The following is a 22,378-nucleotide window of genomic DNA, read 5'->3' as shown; positions in this document are numbered from 1 at the left end:
TTTTGGCCAAGTTGAGCTTACAATGCCCAAAACTTTTCACCCTTATACCTGATACTTTTTGTATTCATGTACATGCATTTCAACGTCTCTTTGTACCCACAGTTACTCTTGTGTAATGTCATTACCAGCCCATTTAAATTTGAGACATGTGAAATCTGTTAAGCATTGGATAATCATTACTGTAGCCGTGTTCATTTATCACAGGGGTGGCCAGACACATGCAAGATATCATCCTCCCTAATATCTCTAGTTAATATGGTTGAGGCGTTTAAGTTGACAGGAGTCGTTACCAGTTTAATAACGTGTAAGAAATATTTTATAGAATGGGAAAGAAGGTAGGACAATAGGCCATCCCTTGGAAGTGTATAAGGAGGGCATGAGCGGAGGTGTGAGGAGCAGGTTCTTTACATAGAGACTGTTGTTAATAAATTTAGTTTAATCCTTTATCCAAGTGTGTGCAAACAAAGTTTGCGCCTGAAAGTATCTTCAGGACTGGGGTGAAGTGGTACAACACCGGGAAACTCCTTGCAAAGGTGGAGCAGGCTACCAACACTCCTATCTCAGTATCTCCCATAATGCAAAACATCTCTCCTTAAGGATATGTATAATGTTATGCATTAAGGGAAGGGCAACTACCCAGACTAGTTTCGACCTTTATTGAGCTCTCTTTAGTGGGAGCCAGGGCCCAAGTGGAGATACCAGGCAGAAGCATTAGCAAGGTCATCTCCTCCTATAGGAGCTGCCAAACGGTGTGCCACCTTTTTATTAAATTACTCTGGATTTAGAGAAAGATGTTGAAAGTTTATTTTTCACTTGGTCAGACTATAATAAATTTAGTTTATTAGTTTGCTCCACCTTTGCAAGGAGTTTTCCGGTGTTGTACCACTTTACTCCAGTCCTGAAAATACTTTCAGGCAAACTTTGTTTGCACACACTTGGATAAAGGATTAATCTAAATTTATTATAGTCTGGCCAAGTGAAAAATAAACTTTCAACAAATAGAGACTGGTGGTTGATGAGTGGTAAGCAGAGACTGGTGGTTGATGAGTGGTAAGCAGAGACTGAGAATATCCTGAATGGAGACATGCTGAACAAGGTAAAAGCATAGTTTGTTGAGCTTTGTGTGGTAATGTATACTTCCGGCGTAGCGTCTTCGATTCCTGATCTGGCGTTACAACAACAACTACTATTTACTATTACTGCTACTAATAATGAGTTTAAAATCATTGAGCAACTGATTAGCAATAAACTGGCAGATCTACTTGAAAAATATTTCAACTGCTAAATGATCGCCAGTATGCATTTCGCTCATCTTCCCGAGACTTTCTTGATTATATCTCCCAACTTTTGGTAAATCATCAACAAATTTCTTATATGTACCTACAGGCTTGTTTACAGAATACTGTAAACACTGCATGAAGACTACGGTATTCCTAACTTTCTTCACTTAAAAAATCAAAGTTACTTATCGTTCTAAATTTCATGTATCTTTTGCTTGTTTGCTTTAAGGAATTGCTTTTGCCTTAACTGAGTTTTCAGAATTAACTTTATTAAATTTTTATTTAGAAAGTTTTTTTGTTTGTTTTTTTTGACTATAGAAACAACGAAGCGCTAGAGCAGTGCCATCTTTAAGTGGTAGTATCTTTTCAGTCGAGAGTAAATGTTCCGTGTGGTTGTTTTGTGAAGAAAATGGTGAGTTTTAATTATTGCGAAGTGATATTTCATCGTGCAAATCAGAATTAGTGTTACATATTTTTTTTCTTAACGGATTAAAATTTCTTATATGTTCAAAATGAAATATCATTTTCATGATATTTTTTTTATTAATTGTAATTGAAGATGTTTAGTGCAGTTCACGTTGCTTGTTTCTGCTAATTATATTTAGCTGAAAATAGTATAATGCGTTATTATTTTGATTTATTTTATTATTATTACGTGACACCCTCAGGGACTCCAAGGACTCGTTTATTTTATGTATTTGTTATTTATGGAATATCTTTCAAATTCTACTTAATTCTAGAAAATTAAATGACAAGCGTAGCTTGTCTAATACACAGGCATATCTGAAGTGGTATCACATCTGCCATCAAGGCCTTCTAAGCAAACTGCCACCTTTTGGTCTCTCCTATCGCCATAAACACTTTATTATAATCTGAAAAACTAGTCATCCTCCTTCATTCAAGATGCTATTTTTCACCTGCTCAACTACTAACTTTCAAATCTCCAAAACTGCCCACATTTGGTGTGGTGTACCTAAAACATCCTTAATAATTCTCGATGCTGTTTAGAGGAGATCAATTCAGCTCACATATGATCCTTCGCTTATAGTCACTTCAGCCTCTTACAGTCAGCTTTTCAGCAGTGTATTTTAAAAGTACTTCCATGGTTATTTCTCCACTGAACTGGAAACTGTCGTTCCTCCACTTTCTGTTGGCTTATTAAAACGAGCGGCATCCTCTTTTATTCCACCTATCTTTGTCTTCTGGAACAGCCTTCCTCATGGTGTATTCCTGAACAGTTACAACCTGCAACTCTAAAAGAAAAATATCAAACAGCTTTCTCAATCATGCATCACACACACACACACACACACCACTCATATAGGTTCTTCAAACTTTCGTGTGTGGGATCAGTATGTTAAAAAAAAAAAAAACGAAAACCAGTCTATCAGAAAATTCCTATTTTTGACATCCAATTATTAAACTTCTCAGTGGTCAAATTACATCAGCCAATCAGAAACTTCCTATTTTTGACATTCAGTTTTTAAACCTTAATAATTCTTGCTACTTTACATTAATGCTGTGAATAAATACATTAATATCAAGTGGCAAGATTCTTACCACTTCGTATTAATAAAAATTGGTATGTGGCGAAGAAATCAGTAGAGAATTCTTTAGGTATTTGTTTATTAGAAGATGGCATGTATGTAAAAGTAAATTTAGTTGCTCGAGATGGAAAGCTGACTAGCTTACAAGTGTATTTCATGTTTAGAAAAGAGAACAGTATTGAGTGATGGTAAAGGAAGAGGAGAAACAGTTCATCTGCAATCTAATTTATTTACAAGATTTTTTTAACTACAAGATAAATTGGCAATGTTAATTTTGTAAAACAAAGAATATTGTTAGCTATAGAATGTTTAGAGGTGGAAGGATTTAAAAAAAAAAATGCATAGTTATGTCATCACTTTGCCTATATGTACCCTTAGGGAGGATGCCTAGGATATGATAGCATGATGTGAAAGGTTTTCATCATCACTAATTTCCTGTCAACAGTTTTCCTCCAAATAAATCTGTTATTTGTCAGGATGACTCCCACATTATTATCTGCTCTTATATTATGATCTTTTAAGGCACTTTTTGATGTGCCAATCCACCTAAATTTTCCTGCCATCCTGAAAACATACTTTTTTTTAACATTTCCTCTCCCATTCTGTTTGTGTTATAATTAGCTCTGCTGATCTAAACAGATGCTCTTCCTGGAATTGGGTGTGCTACAGTCTCGTTAGCCAGCAATTTTCAGGGTTCTCTGTAGGCCTTCACAGCTACTGTATTGGCTCGGGGCTCTCGAAATCCCCACTGTGCTTCACCCTGCAGAGCAAACCCCTACTTGTGACTTCTGCCTTGCACGTGGGCTAATGCCTCGGACATACCCAAATCAAAATATATAATACCAAAATAGGAAAAACAGAGTTGCCAAAATACTTAGGCCTAATTCTAGATACTGAACTGAGATTTACAACTCATTACAAATATATCTACCATATTTTCCGGTGTATAAGACACACCCAAGAAATTTAATACAATTTTCTGGAAAAAAAACCTAAACTTTAAAGTACGATTTTTAAAAAAAATGGATAAAATAATAGGTAATTTTTAATAGTAAACTGACCTTTCAGAAACCTGCAAAACCCATGTTGCTCTCATCTGACTCTTCTCTATCATCATTAATTTCTTCTTCCTCTTGTTCTTCATCATCATCATCATCTTCATATAAGAAATGATCTTCACTTCCATCAAGGGCGTTGCTAATTCCACATTTCAAGAAAGATTTTTTATTGAAATGGCAATGCCATTTTGCCAATTTTCTTGCACCCATTTCAAAACATTGGTCTCTAGTTCTGGCCACTTCGCAATTTTTCCACGTTCTGCGTACTTTTCATTACGCAAATTGTACAAAATCTCCTTCTGACCACGCCAAGTTCTAATCATTTTTTCTGTAGGTGGAGGTCCAAAATATCTTTCAGCTTCCCTATTCCTGTGTTCTTCCGCATATTTTACAACCTGCAATTTGTAACTTAAAGTATATGAATGTCACCTGTTTTTTTCCATCACTAAAATCTACAGGGAAATATCAAACTGAACACAAAATATCTCAACACGTCACCTCAATACTGATAAACATCTGTAACTGATTACTCGGATAAGATATTATGAAACTTGAATAGGGACTCCCTGTTCTTAGCCAATGATGCGCTAGAAGTCACGTGAAGGTCATGCATCGATTTGATTGCACCATTAACCACCTACAAAAATCTTGGAACATAAAAGGGAGTGCGTATGACTTTGAAAAGAGGAAACAATCTCTACCTTCATCATATAAGACGCACCCCATTTTTAAGATGAATTTTTAAGGTAAAAAAGTGCATCTTATACACCGGAAAATACGGTAATAAAGCTCTTAAAAAGCTTAATCTCATCAAAAGGCTTTGTGGAACAAAGTGGGGTGCAAAAAAACACTCAAAACTATATATACAGCATTATTCAGCCCACTATGGAATATACCTCATTCATCTGGGCTCCAGCTACTAACTCAAAAGAAAAACTTGACAAAGTACAATCAAGAGCAGCAAAAACTATTATAGGTGCAGTTTCATCCACAAATAATTTAAAAGCTCGATAAGAGTGGACTTCACATACTAGAAGACAGAAGAAAATTTTCTACAGTTAAATTCACTAACAGAATCGGGAGCCAACAACAGGATCACATCAGAACTTTCTATGCCTAGACAGGAAAATCTAGACTAAAGAGATCATCTACTTTACAATATAATCATGAAATATGAAAACAGATCAACTTAGAGCACTTGTCTATTGAAATAAGCAAAGAGCCATTTATTCCCACTATACCACCAAAAAACACAATGATTAACTTAAATCTCCTAGAACCTTGTTCAAAAAAAGATTCATGGCATGAAAATAAAAAGGACTTGATACTATACATCACTTAAATAATCTAAATCATGTCATCACCTACACTGGTGGATCATCTGAAGTACTCAAGGAGGAGGAGGAGTTTTATTAATTCTACTTGGAGGTGAGAAAATGCAAATTAAATCCACAAGTGGTAAAATAGCTTCGAACTTCACTTGTGAATTAACAGCCATACAAGTAGCTCCGAAGTTCTATCTTGCTAATCCAGTAATAAATGGTACAGAAGGAATGATCATCTACCATGACTCAAAATCTGCACTATTAGCACTAAAACAATGCTTCCCAAAATTTTGGATGTAAAGGCTCCCCTTGAAAAAATTAAAATATTTCTTGGCCCCCATTGAAAAAAAAATTATTACAGACATATTATTATAATACTTATTGTATTTATATTCTATACAAAACAGCGAATATTGCAAAAAATCAAATGCAAATATTACATTTTTAGCATCTTACATACACATTTGACATGGAACACTTAGTCTTAAAACATTTTAAATTTGTTTTCATTATTTTATGCCTCCCAAGGGGACCGCGGCCCACAGGGAAGCACTGCACTAAAAGATGGGAAAACAAAACGCAGGAAATTCATGAACATCTAACAACTTTAAATTTGAAAAATAAGAACTGTACACTGCAGTGGATACTGGCCTATGTAAATATTGAAGGCAATGAGAGCAGACAGACTAGTCAAAGAAACAACATACTCGCCTCAAAAATTATCCCCACTACCACTAACTGGTACTAATTCTGTTGCAAAAATAAAATTTAAACTATCAAGAAGAAGCTTGAAATCAGAGAAAGCATTGAAAATAGATAAATAACCACAATCATCATCAGACTAAGGACAGAACATTTTAAAGGCATGAAAGTTTAGCCAGATGGTACTAGAAGCAATGAAATATGCAATAACTGTCCAGGAGTCGAACTAACACCTGCCCATATCTATTCTTTTCCAGCAATTGCCACTGCTCTACAGAAAATCGACAATAACCATAGAGAAAAGCTCGACTCCATCGAAGTTCAACAGATTGCAAAAGCAGTTTTACAGGCTCATGGTCATATCTAGAAGTTCTTCAACGGACTCGACAACAACACATCGTTAGCTCTGCTCACACATTCCTGAATGCTAACAAGGTTAATAGTGTTCTGAGTAATTTCTCTTATTCCATGTGTGTGGAGTTGTTAAAGTATTAGAAAAGTTAATGACTAGGATTCAGAAGTGGGTTGATAATAGTATTCTTTATGATAGTTAGCATGGGTTAGGAGGAGGGAGATCATGTTTCAGTAAGCTGCTTATGTATTTCAAAAATGTGACAAATTCACTCGATAAAGGAGATGCATATATATACAGTGGTGTGCTTGGATTTTTCAAAGGCTTTTGATATATTGCCATATGATAAGCTAGTAGCAAAAGTGAAATGAGAAATTTTGAAGGAGGTGGAGATGAGAGAGACTTGAAGTTTAGGGGTCACATTGCTAAAATTGTAAGAACATCTCAACATATGGCAATAATGAGGAGGATATTGATATGCAGAAGCAAAGCTGTGGTTCCCCTGCATAAGGATTTGATTAGGTCACATGGACTACTGTGCACAGATTTGGTCACCTGGTTTTCAGAACGATGAGGATGTATTGGAGAGGGTCCAGAGAAGGTTTATTAAGTTAGTGGCAGGTCTATGAAATGTTAGATATGAGGAGAGATTGGGGAATGCAACTTACAGAGCCTTGTGAATGGAAGAGGTATGATTGAGACATAAGTTGTGAGGCGGTTGTTACCAGATTAATGTGGAGAAGGTATTTCATAGAATAGAGGGAGGCAAGAGTAGAACCAGAGATTATCCATGAAAGCTGTATAAGGAGGGTGTGAGCAGGGGAATGAAAAGTAGGTTCTTGGCATGGTGGGTGATTGGTGACTGGATTGTATGCCTTGCCTGAAATTGTGGTGAATGCAGAAACTGAATTGGTTCAAGGCATGGCTCAGTGATCTTTTGGCATGAGAGAATATAGACCTCCTGTAACGAGTCCTTTCACTCCATGAAGGCCAGATATTAATAATAATCCTCATATTTAGTGTTGAATAACAGTTACTCCTTTTCCCAGATCATTATTGCTCGAATATAATATCTTGTATTTGTTTCTTAAAAGAATCTCACCTATTTTTGTTTTCTTTGTTTTGGTAACACAGATTATATCAGTTTGGTTCTTATTCAATTCATTTGTAAGTTTTTTATTTTCTTTTGATGCCTCTAAGTTGATGGTGCCAATCTTGAACTCTGCCATTGAGTTGCAGGTAACACCCTAGCTAGTGTGAAGTTCCATTTGTTATACTATCATTTTTATTTTGATTTAAGCCAATAAGAATACAATTCATCATCATCAAATTCCTGCTATGTTCCTCACCTTAATTTACCTCACGGGGTGGGTGGGTACAGGATATGATATTACTACGTGAAAAAAATTACATCATTATTAACTTCCTATCTACAATTTTCCTCTAAATCAATCTGTTACTTGTCAAGACTCCAACATTATCAGATCTTATATTTCTATCGTCTAAGGCACTTTGTACCGTATCAATCCACCTATATCTTGGTCTTCCTCTAGGTTGTTTTTCTGCCAACCTGACAGAGAACACTTGTTTTGCTAATCTTTCTTCACCCATTCTGTTTAAGTGACCATACCACCTGAGATTAGCTCTGCTAATGCATTCCTGGATGCTGACAATGTCAAGTTCTTTCCTAATATCCTCGTTTTTAATATGATATTGCCATTGATGCCATCTGTTCATGCCTATAATCTTTCTCAGGACTCTCATATCTGCGGTCTCTAGTCTTTGGTCATGTGTTCTGACCCAGCTCTCAGATCCATTAGTTAAAACTGGTTTGAACACTGTCTTGTATGCTAATTTATTGTTCTGACTAATTTCTCTCTTATTCCATATGAATTTATTCAATTGACATCCCACTATACCAGCTTTGCTGATTCTGTTGTCTATTTCTATATTTAATTTACCATCTTCAGTAAAAATCATGCCTAAGTAGCTGAAATGTTTTACTTGTTCCACAGGTTCTCCATTCACAACACACTTGACATTTTCAATGATTCTGCCTATTTTCATTGTCTTTGTCTTTTTAATGCTGACCTTCATACCATATCTATTACAACAGTTATCCAATTTAGTCAGAGAATCTTGCAGACTTGTAGCGGATTTATTTAGAAGTATAACATCATCTGCATAAAGCAAAGAGCTGACATTAACATCTCCAATTTTGATATCATGTTTAATACCACTTTCCTTCATAATGTGATCCATATAGATAATGTATAACAGAGGTGATAATGTACATCCTTGTCTGACACCAGATTTAACATTAAACCATCTTCCTGTACTTCCTTCAATTCTAACTGCTGACTTACAACTCAAATAAAGACTAATTATTCCATGATATAATGCCCCATTGACACCATATAACTGTAGCATATTGAATAGCTTCTCTCTTGGCACCTTGTCATATGCCTTTTCCAAATTGACAAAACTTAAATACAGATCTTTGTTATATTCCCATGCTTTCTCGACTATTTGTCATAAAGTGAAGATCTGATCCTGACAGCCTCTATTTGGCCTGAATCCAGCTTGTTCTTCACCAAGCTTTTCTTTCACAATTCTTCTCAACCATTTCTCAAGTATACTTGCATAGATCTTGCCAGGAACACTCAATAGGGAAATACTTCTGTAATTCTCACATTCAGTTTTATTTCCCTTTTTATATATGGGTACTATGAGAGCTCTACTCCAATCATCGGGAATTCGTCCCTCTGCCCAGGATTTCTGAACTATGCAGTGCAGCCACTGTAAGAATCTTATACCACCATACTTCAGCATTTCTGGTCGAAAATCATCTACTCCTGCTGCCTTTCCACATTTCAAGCCTTTGATGGCTTTTTCTACTTCAAGTATGGATATGTATTCTTGACTGCATACCTGGTCAGTATTTTTTTACCACTGTGCTGTTATCACTGCTTGTTTCATTTAGCAGTTTTTCAGAGTAATTACTCTATACTTCAAGGATATCTTTTTCTCCTGTTTTCATGTCACCTTTATTATCTCTAACTCCTTTTACAGCACTCTTTCCTCCATTCTTAAGCATCTTCAACAACCTCCAGAATATTTTGCCACTGTCTTGATATTTATTTTCTATATTCTTGCCAAAGTCCTCCCATGACTTTTGTTTAGCTAGTTTTACACAGTGTTTAGCTTTCTTACATTTGTCTCTGTATTCTCTAACAGCACAAGCTGACTTATTTGCCAGGAACTTTTGCCTCTTTAACTTCCTGTGTCCACCATGGAGTTCTAATTTTTCTATCCTTGCAGACAACTTCACCACATGCCTCTCTAGCTCAGTGCTTCCTAAACTTCTGGATGTCAGGGGCCCCCTTTGCAAAAATTAAAATATTTCACGGCCCCCCTCGAAAAAAAAATCGTAATAGAGAGATATATTATTATGATATATATTGTATTTATATTCAATACAAAACATATACAGCGAATATTGCAAAAATCAAATGCATATATTACATTTTTTGCCTCTTACCGTTTGGTTCTGAAGACGATGCGGGCTGTTCTGGTCAAATATGAAATACTGTGCTTTTTTTTTTTTTAAGTCTGTTTCTGCTTCTTCTGATTGTTCGCAGGAATTTTTTTTTATTTTTTATCAGCCACTTATCCATCTCAGGGTTGATATGAAGGTGATATTATTTGATCTGGAATAGATCAAATAATATCACCACTTACCGATACTGGCACATCACAAACTGATAACATGAAATTAGTGAATATCACCTGAATAAGGGAATCCCTGAACCAGGAACATTTTTCTCTTTCGTGACTTTTCTCCCTTTACGGTAATTAAGCCTAACGCGAAACAGACAGCAAAGGCAGTTATTAAAATGTGCATATGATTGGTGCGGTATTAATAAAAGATCGCGCAACTGAAAGATAAAATCATAGCTAAAAATTGAGTTGAAATGCTAACTCTCTTCAACAGAATTCCATATGGGAAACTGCCATAACATTCATTATATATATTACTTAGTTTTAACACTTTTACGAATTTTAACACGTTCGGTTGAATTTTATTGCTGCCTTGGGAAATCGAACTCACACACATCTAATTAATAATAATAGTTTTTAGTTAGATACTGTGTTTTCCCATGCATCGTATGGTTTTGTTTCAGTCTATACAGCATAGTTTCTGTATGAGGGGACATGTGATTCATTAATTAGTGTGTTTTTATCCCAGTTGTCTCTAATTGCACTATTTGTTTGAGAAATATATTACACAGACTCCTCATACCTTATTCACTGGCAACTGGCATAATAAAAGTACTTGTTTTTATTGCCTCTGCAGTATAGTGGCTGTTAGGAAGGGGTGCTGTTTACCACTGCAAGGAATTACTCTCTCCCCACATGAACTTGTTTAAGCTTTTTTTCATGTGTGAAGTATATGCGAAACTTTTATTGGTAACAGAAAACTAGCTCGGATGACAGTGATAATATAAAACGAGTTTTGATATGTATATAAAGTCAATATCAACAGTCCCTGATTACGAACGCGTGATGAAAGGGACAGGAAGATTTGGAGCTTCCCTGGAGAGCATTCGAAGTAAATACAATTAACCACTGCTTTGAAATGAAACATATGAATAAGCAATATTTACTAATATTCATTAAGCGCCGAAATACGCAGGAAGCAAAGTTTGTGAACCAACACCAATGTGAATTTTTCCACTAAAATATGAAAAATAACAAAGAAGCGCTGCTCTAGCTGAATCAATCAAGGTTTTCTTCAAGGCTTGCCACTGAATCTCCAAGGTTTGATTCCTGTTCTCAAACTGTCATTTTTTTCTTCAATAATCTTTGTGTATTTTAGTCTACAGTTCACATCTGAGAGCTGCTCAACTTTTATTCGCTTTAAAACTTTCTTACATGTTATTCTTTTCAATATGAAATTCAATTTTATCCTTCTCAAGACTGAATAGTGATCACTTCCAATTTCAGATCCTCTGTACACTCTGGTGTCCTGCACCAGGGAGAAAACATCACTATCAACAATAACATAGTCAATGAGACTTTTCTTATTCCTTGCCTCTTCTCTCCATGTGAATTTGTGCACATTTTTATGTTGGAACATGATGTTAGTAATAACCAGTCCATGTCCTGAGCAGAAATCCGACAGATATTTGCCATTATTATTAGCTTTGCTCTTTTCTCCAAATTTTCCCAAAATATTTCTGTATATCTCATAATCATTTCCTACTCTATTTTAGAACCCCAATAAGGACAAACTTTTCCTTTTATATTGTGTCAGTTGCTTTTTCTAAAGCCTCAAAAAATTCCTCCACTTCTACCTTCTGTGGGACCATAGGCACAAATAAGTCTCATTGTCCAGTTCCCCATTCTCATATTTGCCCACATTACTCTACTTGAGACTGCCTGACATTCAAGAAGATTAGCATCGTATTTTGTGTTGAATACTACTACTCCTTTTCCTTGATTGTCATTGCCTGAATGTTTATTGCAGTCCGTGCGGTTAGCCTTGTGGCTATGCGCTTCGCAACCATATGCCTGGGAAAGGAGTGTCCTAGGTTCGATTCCCGTCGGTGATGTGAGGAGCTGAAGGATCTTCCTCAGCCATAGCCAAGTTAGCCAGTCATGGGTGTGGACAGCAGGGTTTTTCCCCCAGTTTATTCTGGGGTTTTTCATCCAGCAAAGCAGGCAAACTGGCCTTGAGAACTTAACACTACAGGCTATAGGATATACATGGGGCATAGGGCTGACCACCTTATGCTGTAAACGGATTGATGTCTCCGATGATCAATGGACCTGCGACACCACAAGGTAAAAGAGGGTATAAAGAAGATGAGATGAGTATTTATTGCTCAGAAAGATCTCACCAGTTTTTGTCTTTTTTGTTTCAGTCACCCCTATTATGTTGATCTGGTACTTATCTAATTCCTCAGCTAGCTCCATTTCTTTGCCATTCAGGCTTCTTATGTTGATAGTACCGATCTTTAACTCTGGTGATGTTGAGTTGGGGTGTGTTTTCAGATTAGTTGGCTAAATCTCAACTTCGCAGCTCATCACGTTTGTTCAGTATCCACATAGATACATGCCAGTGAGGTGCACCACGAGAAGATAATTGGAGATTAAATCAAAGTCCCAATTGTTTCTTTGCATATTCCTTAAAAGGTCACATGGAGGTCTCCTCCCACTTATCCAACTTTAACCCTTTAGCAACCCCAGATATAAATGTTTAAATGAAAAAAAACAATCCAGATTTCTTTTTTTGTTTGATAATTTGATTGGAGTACATTAAATGAGGGTCTCAGTACTTAAGTGGAATCCTAAGATTGGTTATTTTTAATGTTCTCATAAATATAAGTTTTAGTATGTTTTCTTAAAGATCATTATCCTGATTGTCTGTAGTGTCATGGGAAAAGGCTGAAGTTATCTAGATAAATTTTAAAATTTATAAACAAAACTGGATAGAACATGTAAACCGAATGGCCAACACTTGACATCCAAAACAAATGCTAAAATATAAACTAATTGGAAAGAAAAGGCGAGGTAGACCTCAAAAAAGGATATTGGATGGATAATGAGATCGGAACTGACCGGTTTGGTCTATACCTATAATTAGTGTTATAATGATATTTAAATCTGAGATTGACATTTTTAAATTATTCCTCAGAGGATGTTTTTTACCTTTTCAAAAAAAAAATTATTTTTTAAGTACAGGTAACCCTCATATAGCACAGTACTTATACAACACGGTTTTGATATAACACAGTATACAAATTCTAGTAACCCTTTTTCATATATTTTTCATTGCGCGACTTAAAAATCAAATTTTATCTTCGTTAAATTTCTGTCTGCCCATATCGTGTATGTAGTTTTAAGTAGCAAATTTATATTAGGGGAAATACCCTTTAGCACGCATATGTCAATTGTTTACCGTATAAAGTGTTTATTGTTAAAAATTGTCTTCGTGTTCTGCCAGTAAAGTGCATTAAAAATCATAGGTGTATTAATCTGAAGCTGAGCAGTTTATTTTCTGGTGAGTTACATAATTAATATATAATGCTCTTTTTTATGTAAAAATTTATTTTTATAGTAATGGCCACTAAAACTGCAATGAAAGGGGGGAAAAACCAGCATCGAAGAGGAAATTCATTTCTCTCTTGAAAAAAAAAATTAAAATCTTGGATCAGTTGAAAAGTGGGATAAAACTAAGAGTTGTTGCAAGGACTCTGAATTTAAATGAAGCAACAATTCGAAGAATCAAAGTTATTGCTGGGTCTAACGGTAAGCAAGTGCAAAGCAAGTTGCTCGTGTATGTGATATTCTAATGGGAAAAATTGAGAAATCTAATGATTTGGATAGAAGATTGCACTCAAAAGAAAATTTCTTTGGATGGAAATCTTATTAAATGAAAAGATCTGAAAGTTTATAAACATTTAAAAAATCAAGATTCTTCAGAAGAAAGCTCTCAGCATAGATTTTGTGCCAGTAAGGGTTGGTTCGAAAACTTTCAAAGTGGTTTTCTTTGCATTATCTTAAAATCCAGGAAGACTCAACAAATAGAAGCTGCCTGGAAATACTCAGGAGAACTTTTAAAAATCATTGAAGAAGGTGGTTATAGTGCTGACCAGGTGTTCAGTGCAGATGAATCTGAGTTATATTAGAAAAAAATGTCAAAATACACTTATATTTAGAAAAATGAAAGATCAGCTCCTGAATTTAAAGTTTCCAAAGATAGAATTACTCTATTGTTTTGTAGTAATGCATCAGGTGATTACATGGCAAAACCAATGTTTTTTCAGCTAATAAACATTGATATGATTGGACTCGACAAGTCCACCCTACCTGTTTGTTTGCGGGGCCAAAGAAATGGTATGGACTACAGCTAGAACGTTTGAAAATTGGTTTTTCAAGTGTTTTGTACCCCAATGTAGAAAGTTTACAAAGAAAATGAATATCGACTTCAAAATTCTACTAATTTTAGATAATGCACCAGGCCACCCACAAATTTAAGCCATCTGAATATTGAAATAACTTTTTTTTGCCCCCTAATACTACTTCACTTATTCAACCACTCGACCAAGGAATAATATCAACATTTAAGTCATATTATATTCGTTGAACATTCCAATTAATTTTAGAAAAAATGGAATCTAATCCAAACATGATGACAATGCCTCAACCATGGAAAGAGTTTTCAAATATTGAATTGTGTGAAAATTATTTCTCTGCTCATTGAGGAATTACAACCCTCTACACTGAGTGTTTGCTTGAAGAAAAAATATGGCCTGAAGCTATTCTGGAACAAAATTTCTACCTCCAGTAGATGCTGAGTTAAGTCATATAATAAACGTCGTATGCATTTTTGGTGGAGAGTTTTGCAATATGGGCGAAAACAAAATTAGTGAATTAATTGATGGGGAAACAGATTTGAATGAGGAGGAACTGGTGCAATTAATAGAGGACATCGAACCAAATTGCTGGGAAAGTTCTTCCGAAGATTCTGATTGTGATGATTCCATTAAGGAATTCAGTTTAAAGAAATTGCAGAAGAATTGGACATGACAAGAAAGTTATGAAGTTATTTTATGGATAATGATCCTTCAATGGACCACTCGGGGAAAATTCATGAGACAATTGGATATTTGTTTAGCTCCATATTATGAACTTAATAAAAAAAAAAATTGCACATAGTGGTAAGCAAGGTCTTATTACTGACTTGATAACTAAACCAGCCGAAGTATGCATTGAGAATTATACAAATAATGTCCAAGAGATTTCAAGTGATGACGACGCCTGCCAAGCTTAAATAAAGAACATCTATGAAATGTTATTTTTGAAGACAGTGATGACAATTAAAATATGGGCTTTGTTTTATTGTTCCTAAAACATTTATGCGCAATGAAGTATGTACAATTTGTAATTTTTATAATTTTATACTATGTATTTGTTTCATAGTTTGTTTTCTTAACTTACACAAATTACCTGAATTAATTATATAATGTGACATTTCTATGGAACCTAACATTCACGTTATACGAGGGTTATCTTATATCCCAAACAAATGCTAAAACATAGTTTGCCATTTCGTTGGCATAATTTTAGAATTTATGTACTTACATAATTTCTTTCCCTTCTCTCCCCAGACGAAGGGTACATCCAGCTTTGGTAAGAGGAGAAATAAGACACATACGTTGTGTCGCCGTTGTGGTCGTAGTAGCTATCACATCCAGAAGTCAAAATGTGCACAATGTGGTTATCCAGATAAAAAAATGCGGCATTGTAAGTATTATTTTTTTTAATTTTCTCAAATTAAATGGTATATGGAAACATGCATCAAATCATCATAAAATATGAAAACAGTAAATGAGAATTAAAAAAGAGTACAGTAATTTTTCATAAATGTTAACAGCCTGCAGTGAATATGCTGTTTAACAATACTGTATATGCTTGCAACATTTCAAGTTATCTCACACCATACGGGGACATAATGAATTACATTGATCCATTATAAAGAACAATATATTTTCTAATGAAAACCGCTTATAATTCCACAGAAAGTTTTACCAAGTGAAAACTTTTTAAACTATTTTTGGTTCCACTGTACTTGAATAATATGGTGATACACCATTTTACTACTTGTATATGGAAAATGTATGACATCCGCATTTAACATTTAGGTCAGAATCCCTGAATTACACCAGGGCTTCATGCTGGTTGAGTTGCCTGATTAAACAAGGCTGCTGTTTTTGTCAGAGTACCAGGGCAAACAGCAAAAAGTCAGCTATGAGAACAAATCTCAACTTAACATCAGCAGAGATGAAGATTGGTATAATCAGTATAAGAAACACCAACGGAGAAAACAAATACCAAATATGCATAATAGGTGTTACTGAAACAAAGATAACAAAAACAGGTGTTCTTTCTAAGCAACAACAAATACAAGATGTTATATTCTGGCAATATCAATAGGGAAAAGGAGTAGCTAATTTATTTAACACTAAATATGTTGGATGTGAAGATAATTTTCTTGAATAGCAGGCAGTATCAAGCACAGTGAGGACAAATATCAGAATGGGGAACTGACAATGAGGCTTGTTTGTGCTTATGATCCCACAGAAAGTTTTACCGAAGAAGTGGAGGAATTTTTGTTTCAGGCATTAGAGAAGGCAGCTGACACAATCAAAAAGAAAAAGTTGGGGCAATTCAGAGAAAAGAGTAAAACAAATAACAATGGTAACTATCTGTTGGATTTCTGTTCAGGGCATGGAGTAATTATTACTATTACCATGTTCCATCTTGAATATTGTTAATATTGAGTTAAGAATTTTTTTCCATTTGCTGATTTTTCACTGTTTGCTCTGGTTCCCTGATAAACAGCAGGGCCTTGTTTAGCTGGGTGACACTTCTTAAAAGTACATATCTGGTGTCTATAATAAGATTTTTGAACTACTTAATCGTTGGTCCATTTATACTACTAATGTTGCAATAAGTCCTTAACCTTTTGTGGATGGAACTTACAAAAATGTATGTGTGGAAGAACTTTGTATGCCATTCACTCCCCCTGCATCATATTTCATATAACCTTCATGGCCAGTTGGTAGGTGAATAGTATAATAGCATACAAGTTCTTCAGACGTCCAAGGATTCATCATGGGAGAGTGTTAATATTAGAAGATTATTATATTTAGTTAATTTAATCCTGTTTATAGAGAGATGATCTCTGTTCAACAATTATTTCTTTTATTTCCGAGTGTACCTATATATGCACAAGAGTTCACTCTGATTGGTGCAATGACTCTTTTTTACTATTGCTTTCAGAATCCAAAAAAATTACTGACTCACTACCAAAATACAAAATAAACACATTTAATAAAACAAAAACAATATATATATACACTTCAAACAACTTTACATAACTATAACTATCTACAGAATTAATTGGATCCAAGGCCTTTTAAAAATAAACTTACACTTTAGACTAGACTAAACACTTTGTTTTCACAATGACAAAATGTTCATAGCCAGTTTCTCTCTTTGTCAAGGCCCTTTTCTGAAGATATGACTTTATTCTTCATTTTTATAGGATCATTTCTCATCACTCATGTAGAACACATTAATTCTTCCTAACTCAATTCTGTCTCCTTTCCAGTTGAAATAATAGTTAGATTCGGCATCGTTAAGACAGATGAAACTTCCTAATCAGAGTTTTCTCAAACATTCCTTTAGAATGTAAATAGCAACCTCTTCTTTTATTCACTAATGCTTATTGACAGTCTTAACTCTCCCACTTTAAAAAATTCGCAGTTCTAAGATTCCCTTTTCGGAATTGCTATAAATCTTCCAATTAGCATTTTCCTCTAATATTCCTTTTAAAACGTCTATAGCAATATTTTCTTTTATTTACCAATACTTATTCCACTTTAATACTTCATAGTTTCACGATTCCTTTTTCGGAATATACTATTAATTTTACTCTGACTGCTGAAATAAAAAAACATAAAAAAACTACCATTTCCTCCGAATCTAAATATCTGCCGGCCTGTGTTCTAATTTTCTCTCCGAACACCCTTGTTTACTCTCTCTTACCCTGATATCGAATGCTCTCCTTGTCAGCTGTCAATCACACATCAAACTTCTCGGTTCGCATGCACACTCCTTGAAACTGGTAAGCAAGAAACTAAATACAAAGGCTGACACAGTGTCTCCTTTGGCGACAAGAGAATGTCTTCATAAAACCCAACTTAATATTTTTAAATACAATAAAGTTTTTTAAAGTAAATGTAAAACATTTTTTAAATGTTTTACATTTCATTTTAACAAAATAATTTCAATAACGGGCACATCGCAAGTGCGGACAATGCGTGTTATGAAACCAAAACTAATAAACATACTAACATAAACTGTAAAAATATTCAGAATTTTAAATTATGATTATTTTTACAAGAGTATCAGTGCCATACTTAGGCAATCCATTTCACTTGCCTACTACTCAAAACAAATATGTTCCTCACTCCCTTGCTCATACCTTCTTTATTTATTTGTTTTAATAGATAGATTGAAAAGATTAAGTATTTTAATATGTTGCAGGAGAGATTTGTTGGAGTTGAAGTTACCTTGTGTGATGATTCTGATTTTAATTTAATATGTAATGGGCCTTATATGAATACAGTGGGAATTTGCTCTTCTAGGAAAAATCCTTGCCATTAGTAGTGCCCACCTTTTTTGTAAATGGGCTTATTCTTCATGATATCATTACCTAATATTTAAGTTGCACACACACACAAAAAGAATATGGATTTGTACCTTCATTCATCACAGTGATATTTATTTCTCTGAAGATATTTTACAGATATAAATGATATAATACATTTCTCTTATCCTCCCTTTGCAAGCACAGTGGTCTGTAACCACGAAACTTGGTTTCATAAAAAAGTAATATACTGATTGGCACTTAATCCCATCTCCATATACTGGTAATTACATGTATTCTCTGGCCAGTTTGTTGACTGTTATGAGTGTCGTCTAAGGCACTTTGTACCCTATCAAACCACATATATCGGTCTTCCTCTGGGTGGTTTTCCTGCAAACCTGGCAGAGAACACTTGTTTTGCCAATCTTCCCTCACCCATTCTGTTTAAATGACAATACCACCTCAGATAGCTCTGCTAACGCATTCCTGGTTGCTAACACTGTCAAGCTCTTTCCTAATATCCTCATTTTAATATGATATTGCCATTGTTGCCATCTGTTCACGCCTCTAATCTTTCTCAGGACTCTCATATCTGCGGTCTCTAGTCTTTGGTCAAGTGTTTTACTTCTGACCCAACTCTCAGATCCATAAGTTAAAACTGGTTTGAACACACTCTTGTATACAGCTAATTTAGTGTTCTTACTAATTTCTCTCTTATTCCATATGAATTTATTCAATTGACTTCAAACTATACCAGCTTTGCTGATTCTGTTGTCTATTTCTATATTTAATTTACCATCTTCAGTAAAAATCGTGCCTAAATAGCTGAAATGTTTTACTTGTTCCACAGGTTCTCCGTTCATAATGCAGTTGACATTTGCACCGATTCTGCCTATTTTCATTGTCTTTTTATTGCTGACCTTCATACCATATCTATTACAACAGTTATTCAATTTAGTCAGAGAATTTTGCAGACTTGTAGCAGATTTATTTAGAAGTATAACATCATCCGCATAAAGCAAAGAGCTGACATTAACATCTCCGATTTTGATATCATGTTTAATACCACTTTCCTTCATAATGTAATCCATATATATATAATGAATAACAAAGGGGATAATGTACATCCTTGCCTCACACCAGATTTAACATTAAACCATCTTCCTGTACTTCAATTCTAACTGCTGACTTACAACTCAAATAAAGACTTAAGTATTGCTTGATATAATGCTCCATTGACACCATATAACTGTAGTGTATTGAATAACTTCTCTCTTGGCACCTTATATGCCTTTTTCAAGATCTACAAAACTCAAATAGAGATCTTTGTTATATTCCCATGATTTCTCGCCTATTTGTCGTAAAGTGAAGATCTGATCCTGACAGCCTCTATTTGGCCGGAATCCTGCTTGCTCTTCACCAAGCTTTTCTTCTACAATTCTTCTCAGCCATTTCTCAAGTATACTTGCATATATCTTACCAAGAACACTCATTAGGGAAATACTTCTGTAATTCTCACATTCCGTTTTATTTCCCTTTTTATATATTGGTACTATGAGAGCTCTACTTCAATCATCGGGAATTCGTCTCTCTGTCCAGGCCTTCTGAACTATGCAGTGCAGCCACTGTAAGACTTTTATACCACCATACTTCAGCATTTCTGGTCGAATATCATCTACTCCTGCTGCCTTTCCACATTTTAAGCTTTTGATGGCTTTTTCTACTTCAACTATGGATATGTATTCCTAACTGTATGCCTGTTGAGTGTTTTTACCACTGTGCTATCACTGCTTGTTTCTTTTAGCAATTTTTGAAGTAATTACTCCATACTTCAAGGATATCTTTTTCTCCCGTTTTCATGTCACCTTTATCATCTCTAACTCCTTTGACAGCACTCTTTCCTCCATTCTTAAGCATCTTCAACAACCTCCAGAATATTTTGCCACCGTCTTGATATTTATTTTCTATATTCTTGCCAAAGTCCTCCCATGACTTTTGTTTAGCTAGTTTTACAGAGTGTTTAAGCTTTCTTACATTTGTCTCTGTATTCTCTAACAGCAAAAGCTGACTTATTTTACCAGGAACTTTTGATATGCTTTCTTCTTTTCCTTCACTGCCTCTTTAACTTCCTGTGTCCAGGAGTTCTGATGTTTCAATCCTTGCAGGCAGTCTCACCACATGCCTCTCTGACAGAATCAATCAACGTTTTCTTCAAGGCTTGCCACTGAATTTCTAAAGTTTGGTTCCTGTTCTCAAACTCTTTCATTTTTTCTTCAATAATCTTTGTGTATTTTAGTCTACAGTTCACATCTGAGAGCTGCTCAACTTTTATTCGCTTTTAAAACTTTCTTACATGTTATTCTTTTCAATATGAAATTCAATTGTATCCTGCTCAAGACTAAATGTGATCACTTCCAGTTTCAAATCCTCTGTACACTCTGGTGTCCTGCACTAGGGAGAAAACATCACTATCAACAATAACATAGTCAATGAGACTTTTCTTATTCCTTGCCTTTTCTCTCCATGTGAATTTGTGCACATTTTTATGTTGGCCATGGTGTTAGTAATAACCATTCCATGTACTGAGCATAAATCCAACAAATATTTGCCATTATTATTAGCTTTGCTCTTTTCCCCAAATTTTCCCAATATATTTTTGTATGTCTGACAATCATTTCCTACGCTGATATTTAGATCCCCAACAAGGATCAACTTTTCCTTTTTCATTGTATCAGTCTAAAGCATTAAAAAATTCCTCCACTTCTACCTTAGTAGAGCCTTCTGTGGGACCATAGGCACAAATAAGTCTCATTGTCCAGTTCCCCATTCAGATATTTGCCCACATCACTCTACTTGAGACTGCCTGCCAATTAAGAAGATTAGCCTCGTATTTAGTGTTGAATACAATGGCTACTCCTTCTTTTCCTTGATTGTCATTGCCTGAATATAACATTTTGTATTTATTGCTCAGAAAGATCTCACCAGTTTTGTCTTTTTTGTTTCAGTCACCCCTATTATGTCGATCTGGTACTTATCTAATTCCTCAGCTAGCTCCATTTCTTTGCCATTCAGGCTTCTTACGTTGATAGTACCAATCTTTAACTCTGTGATGTTGAGTTGGGGTTTGTTTTCAGATTTATTCCAGTAGCTGACTTTTCGCTGTTCACCCTGGTTCCCTGGTGAAAACAATGGGGCCTTGTTTAACCGGGCGACACCCCAGCCAGCATGAAATTTTGTCATATTGTACCATCATTTTATAATTTGGTTTAAGCCAATATGAATTGCAATTTGGTCGGCTAAATTCCAAATTGCCAGCCCATCCTCGTTCGTTCAGTGTCCAAGTAGATACCCAACAGGGTGCACCATGAGAAGATGAGGATTGTACATTAGGTCAGATGCCCTGGTCGGTTCTTCTCATTCCTTTAAAGGCGATGTGGAGGTCTCCTCTCAGTTATACAGCTACTGAGTCTCTGTATTATATTTGAGTGGTGAGCTAAATATACATACTCTCACATAATAGATTTTTTGAACTCCTGCCAAAATGTTTCTGATAAAATTGAACCACCAATTTAAAAATTCTCAATGTCCATTTAGTCCTTTTTTTTTTTTTTTGAAGAACAGTTAAGTGCCATCTTCTGAATCACTGACATTTGCCTAGTTATCGGCAACCTTAGCAGTGCTGCTGTCGAATATTTAGCATTATTGAGCGCATCGTCATATTCAAAATATGATCAATTACCCAACAAAAGCATACTATAGTGACTGTGCTTTTGTTGAGTAGTCTTGTTTACTATGAACCTTCTCATTAAAAAAAAAAAAAAAAAAAAAAAATGCTTCATAGCACTGTTTTGTAATTTCATAATTATTAGGTAATTTTCATAAAATAACCAT

General features: G+C 35.0%; 1 protein-coding gene across 1 annotated transcript in view; it reads left to right on the top strand.

Moving 5' to 3' along the window:
- The first annotated feature begins 1,598 nt into the window (after positions 1 to 1,598).
- Positions 1,599 to 22,378, top strand: part of RpL37a (ribosomal protein L37a) — a 34,742-nt gene continuing 13,962 nt past the window's right edge. The window contains exons 1-2 of the mRNA XM_090413720.1: positions 1,599 to 1,692; positions 15,441 to 15,576. Of these exons, the coding sequence (XP_090269846.1) occupies positions 1,690 to 1,692; positions 15,441 to 15,576 (139 nt within the window). The 5' untranslated portion in view covers positions 1,599 to 1,689. The remainder of the gene's footprint in view (positions 1,693 to 15,440; positions 15,577 to 22,378) is intronic.

Source organism: Typopeltis vanoorti, chromosome 24, assembly GCF_054136105.1.
Source record: "Typopeltis vanoorti isolate ZY-2024b chromosome 24, IOZ_Tvanoo_1.0, whole genome shotgun sequence".
In the NCBI taxonomy this organism is placed as follows: Eukaryota; Metazoa; Arthropoda; class Arachnida; order Uropygi; family Thelyphonidae; genus Typopeltis; species Typopeltis vanoorti.
The sequence above is the reverse complement of the archived record's forward strand: the minus strand, read 5'-3'. Positions and strand labels throughout refer to the sequence as shown.